The 6,000-nt window shown below is 35.5% G+C and overlaps 1 protein-coding gene across 1 annotated transcript in view; it reads left to right on the top strand.

Annotated features, from left to right (window-relative positions):
- Positions 1-250: 250 nt before the first annotated feature.
- Positions 251-6,000, top strand: part of RGS5 (regulator of G protein signaling 5) — a 55,395-nt gene continuing 49,645 nt past the window's right edge. Inside the window, exon 1 of the mRNA XM_017534035.1 lies at positions 251-635. Coding sequence (XP_017389524.1) covers positions 592-635 — 44 coding nt within the window. The 5' untranslated portion in view covers positions 251-591. The remainder of the gene's footprint in view (positions 636-6,000) is intronic.

The raw sequence follows: 6,000 nt of genomic DNA, 5'->3' as shown, positions 1-6,000 counted from the left end.
TTTCTCTTTCTCCTCTGAATACCTAGCATCCAGCTGAGTGTCTGGCATATGGTAAGTACTCACATACACATTCCTTGAATTCCGTAGATCTCAATTTCTTTTACTGTGAAACAAAGTTGGGCTAAACAATCTCCGGGAGCCCTTACAGTCCTAATAATCTATGACTTTGACCGATCTGAAGTGGTCCAAGGCATTTTACTTCACGAGAAAGCTCACCTCTTCCCTGTCATTGGCCTGAGATTATGAGTTCAAACAATTAATGGCCTGTGAACAGTTTAGGGTCTAACCCTGCCCTGTCCGATCAGCAAGAGAGTGTTGGGATAAGAGCAGATGAAAGCCTTATGCCACAGCAGTGCCTGCAGCAGAGAAAGGATTCCTTCCTCCACCTCACGCCCCACTGCTGCTGCTGCTCTCCAGCCTGCAGTTTCCTCTAAGGCTCTGGATTGGCTGGAAGAGCAACAGGGGGCTGGGAAAGAGCTTCTATATATGCCTCAGAAGGAAAGGCATCCCAGACAGTTTTGAAGTTTTCAAAGACTGGTTCTGCTGTTAAGAAGTTGTACTTAAAGCGGAGGAGCTAAGCCACCTGCCAAAATGTGCAAAGGACTTGCAGCTTTGCCCCACTCATGCCTGGAAAGGTGAGAACCAAGTTATTGTGGTTTAAGAGATGTAAATATGGAGAGTTTTTACTCACAGGAACAGAGGTAACAGAGGTATTGTAGTTTGTGGCTAAACTGAGGTGAAACCAGTGCTTGTAGACTGGGTATAGTCTCTTCTCTGTAAACAATATAGATATTTTGAAAGATCCAAGCTAGGAGATTTATACAATTAGAATATTTCATACATCATTTCATATCCAGAACATCATTTCCTTCAAGGAGATGCCTATTCTGTAAGTGCTTATTCTGAATAAAAACTGTATGGTTACAGGTATAGATTCCAACATCAAACTGCCTAGATTAGAATCCTGGCTCTACTACTTACTCCTTGTGTGGCTTTGGGCAATTTATTTAACCTCTATGTAGCTCAGTTTCCTTATCTGTAAAATGGAGATACTATGTTCTCTACCTCACAGGCTGGTTATGAGGATTGAATGAATTAATGTATATGAAGCACTCAGAAGCATGTCTGGCACCTAGTAGGACTGTTTAAATGTTGATTTTTATTAATGTACAGGGACTGGAAGAGGGAGGCAGATTTGCCTTGAGGAAGGAAATTTCCCATTGTTCTTTGTTCTCTGACCTCATTAGATAGAAATAGCTGGATAGCTAGAGAAAGAAAAAGCCCTTGGGATGCAGGTGTTATTTATTATCTAGCATTCTTTTTTAGCAAAATGCATCAAAATCTTTGATGCTCCCTGGTGTCCCTAGGCTGGACAATATTCTGGAGGAAATCCTAGGTATCCAGGCTAAGTAAATCGAAGAAGAATAAATATCTTACTTGTTAGAAAACTTAACCCAACCATCCTATCTGATAGAGAGAAGTAGGGATGCTTCTCCTCTCATTAAGAATGGATTTGATTAAATTGGCTTTGATCCCTCATTAAAGTGAATAAAGGAGATCCTTGTGCAGATGTTCATCCCATATGCATTAGGAATGTTTGTTTTGGAATATTTTGTTGTTTAATGGGCTATCTATGACTTCTGTCTCTTACAAGCTCAGGTCTTCTTTTTGATAACTTCCGCACTAGAAATAACCTAAAAATAATTTTAAGGTGATAACATAGTAACATATAATTCTTTTTCCAATAATACTATCTAGTAACTGAATATGAAACCTCCAGGGAGCCTTACTCTCTGAATTATGGCTTTCAAACATTTTTGTTATGATCCATAGTAAGAGATATAGTTTACCTAATGATCTTGTGCACACTTACATATTGATAATTAAAGAAAAGCACAGCATATTATTATTGTTTTTAAATTTACATAAAAGAAACTTGTAGCTATTAAGTTGTAGTAGTTAGATCGTAACTAGGGGATCAATATTGTCTATTGTACCAACCTGGGGAAGAGGACAAGTTTTAAAGGTAGACACTATCTATTGCTATCAGCCTGTTCTTTTCTCTTACCTATTGTATAGAAAGCCTAAGAAACAGGGAGAGCACAGAGCACTGAAAGGCACCCAAAACTCCTTGAATATAAGATAATGTATAATTATTTCCTTTTTCATTTTTATAACTATGAGAATTGCAACTTGATTTTAATGGATGATTTTAGCCCACTTATTGTTTGAAATTGTGTACCTCATGTAGTGAATAAATCTTGTCTTATTAATAGGTAAACAGTTGACTTTAGAATGATTATAATATTAGTTTTCCAATAATTTTGTGATTCTACAACACATTGCTTGGCATTTGGTGAAAAATCAATAGAATTTCTGTTGAAAATTTGCCACGTTAATTATTTTGCTCTATGTGTTCTCATAACTATGCATAATATTTACGGAGATATATAAATGGAACATTTCTTTCAATGATTCCTATTACTGTATTATATCTGATTCACTAGCAACATTAATATTGGATCGTGTCTTTTAATGCACAGTAAATTCTTATGCACCAGAATATAACTCATGTTCATGTATTAAAGAGTGGCAAGTGGTAAAGAAACAAGCTTTTTTCCCCCAGAGATTCACTGAACCTTTTATTTACTGGAATGTGGTAGAATACTGCAATTTTTGTGCACTATTATATATTATTTCATAATCTGTTTTCATTGTAAATAGGGTAATTGTAATTTCTAATTATAATGTTGTTGAGAAGAATGTTTTTGAGCAATGGAATTGTGAAGCTGAGAAGCTGTTAGCATGTTTCCATGGAAAGGGTCTAACACTGTCTAAACTAAGAGGAAAATGATACTTGAATAAATGCTTCCAAACCTGCTTTCCATGCTCTATTCTCTGACTCCCACCTTCCTCCCCTACACCGGCTCCTGCCTTTGCATTTCTTTTCTCCAAGCCACAAAAGGAACATGGGTATGCTTCAATGCTTAGACAAAAACATTCAAAAATTCATATCAAATAAATTAGGGCAGCAAATACACAGCACAAAAAATCTGCTTTAAATGAAAAGCTCTGCTGAAGAGTCCAGTTCTAACTTCTATATGGCTTTAGAAATATAATTCAGTTTACAAAAAGCTGAATAGCATACCATTATTTATCAAAGTGGAAAGAGTACTAGTTAAGGAGTAAGGCACAGACTCAGTTTTGTCATTATCTGAATTTGTGTCCCTGAGGAAGTCATTTTACTTTTCCAGGACTATATTTTCTAATTTAATAGGCAAAAGTTCAATTCATTGTTCTCTAATATGCTTTCCAGTTCCAACGTAATGTAAACAAAGTGAGGTATGCTCTTAGTCTCAATGACTACTAAGAGATGTAATTAAAGGAAAATTTTCCTGACTTATTTTTCTGTAAAAGTTTGAGAGCAGGTGGGACATGCTGGTTCATGCCTATAATCCCCTCACTTTGCGAGGCGAAAGCAGGAGGATCCCTTGAGGACAGGAGTTTGAGGCTGCAGTGAACCATATTACACCACTATACCCCAACCTGGGTAACAGAGCAAGAGCCTGTCTCTACAAATCAATCAATCAATTAATTAATTAATTAAAAATAAGAATAAAGTTTGGGAGCAATGAAGAATCAAATAATGAAAAATAATCAAGGACCCAGTCCTGTGGTGAAACCACTGGGCCATGGGAAAAGCAACATGCTCAGTGATTCTAATGCTGATTCATAAGAAAGAATTTATAAGAATAATTTACTTCATGTAAGGGGAATTATTTTTGACAGCAGCTCTTTTTTAGTAAAGAATATAAAACAAACTTTTTTTTTTTAACAACAAAAAGAGAAGGTTTTTCCATAAGATTAAAAGGTGGAATATATATAGTGGGTGAAGATAACCAAAATCTGCCACATAAAGTAAAAAAAATTTCAACAATTAACAAAGACTTTCTAAGGCACCTAAGGAGAAATTTAATCCTAGAAAATATTCCTTTCTCAATGTCTAGAGAAGCTTTCAGCCAAAGGCAACTTTGATATATTTGTATAAACTATTCTTTATTTGGATTTTTAAAGAATATTGCTCACGTATCCAAGACTGAGTAATCTATAAAGAAAAAGAAAAAAAAAAAAAAGAATATTGCTCATTAAAATTTTAAGTAGGCCTCACATACTTTTATATGTTTAAAGAGGCAAATAATCCAAACATCTGGGTAATGAATAACCATAAGCATACAGTTTCTCCCCTCTGGCATATTGAAACCTGTACTATACGGGTGAGAATCTTACATGGTCAATGAAAAAGAAAAGAGTTGAGTCAATTGAAGATCTTATTTTTACCTATGATTTTCACTTTGAATTTTAGCCTTCTTTTGAAAATTTATTCTCATAGTCTGTTGCATTCCTCTAAACAAGTTTAAATTTTGAAGTAAATATTTCTCTTTGGGGTAATGGAAGTATTATGAAACAAAAGTGTTACTTTTAGCCAGGCGCATTACTCATGCCTGTAATCCCAGCACTTTGGGAGGCCAAGGTGGGATGATCACTTGAGGCCAGGAGTTTAAGACAGGCATGGGCAACATAAGGAGACCCTATCTGAAAAAAAAAAAAAAAAAAAAAATCCCCAAATTAGCAAGGCACAGCCGATTGCACCTCTGGTGCCAGCTGTTCAGGAGCTGAGGTAAGAGGATTGCTTGAGCCCAGGAGTCTGAGGCTGCAGTGAGCTTTGATCACCACCACTGCACGCCAGCCTGGGTGACAGAGTTATTTTTTAATAAGAGGGTTATTTAAAAAATTAAAATACTAATAATTGCACTGGTTGCTTTACATTGTGATGACAACTTTGAATTTTAGCTTAAAATTGTGTGCTTCTGGTTATCCATTGCCTAAAAGTTTGGATTACGTTGCTTTAAATATATAAAAGTATGTGAGTCCTACTTAAAATTTTAATGAGCAATAGTCTTAAAAATCTAAATGTCATTATAATATAAAGCAATCAGTGCAGTTTTTAGTATTTTAAAGAGCTACAAGCCCTCTGCTGCTCTAGGTGACTGGCATAAATCTGATTTCTGTTTCAGACTAAAAAGGCTGCTAAGGGTATAATGTGTTTAACCCACAGTTCGCACATGGGCTTTACACATGGGCTTTTGTCCATCTCAAGGGTGTGTCAATGCTAGGAATTTCAGAAGCCATATAAAGTAAATGGGAAAGGTGATTTTCAAACATTATTTTTAATTTTATTTTTCATTTGTATTTGTTTTTTAAAATTTTCTTTTTAAAATGTATTATTATTTTACTAAACAATCAGTTTTTCCCCACTTTCTCTGATTTATGTGGGTCAAATGTGGACAACTTAGAATAGAAAGGCAGCTTATAAGCAGAACTACTAATGAAGTAATCTTCTGAGATTGTTAAACTTTTGAAAGCACTAGATTGAATCAAGGTCCCTGGGTTTGCAGGATAAATAAATACAGCCTTTTCCAAAGGGATGAGTACATCCTTGGGAGAATTGTAGAGAAAAGGTAAGCACCAAGTGTATTAAAGACTGGCAATTAACTTGAACAACTGATAGATCAATTGGAATGAATTGAGGAGCATCAGAGAAGCCTGAGACAGGTCATAGCAGAGCCTCTGGTTGGGTTTTGGATCATGCTTGCTCAGAGTAAGTATGAATTTCAAGCTTACTATAGTGAGATATTCTAAAGATGTAATTGAAAACATCGCAGTGAAACTTTAGAATGTTAAGAAAGTGAGTGAACTATTTAATAACATTTGGAGGGGATCACCAAGAAAAAAAGTTTATTTTGATTCCTACTGATGAAACAATATCAATTATTTCTTTGGATTGCCTTTCAAACATGTGTACCTGCCTTAGGCGTATAGATGAAAGACCCATGCCCTGCTCCCATGGAAATTTAAGCCCAGTTAGGGAGCTAAATAAAAAAAAAATTAATGCTCAGTGTTGCAATCTGCTATGAAGGAATACATGCATAAAGTGCTAAG

Source organism: Cebus imitator, unplaced genomic scaffold, assembly GCF_001604975.1.
Source record: "Cebus imitator isolate Cc_AM_T3 unplaced genomic scaffold, Cebus_imitator-1.0 Scaffold84, whole genome shotgun sequence".
Lineage (NCBI taxonomy): Eukaryota > Metazoa > Chordata > Mammalia > Primates > Cebidae > Cebus > Cebus imitator.
Note: the sequence above shows the minus strand (reverse complement) of the source record. Positions and strands in the feature narration are given on the sequence as shown.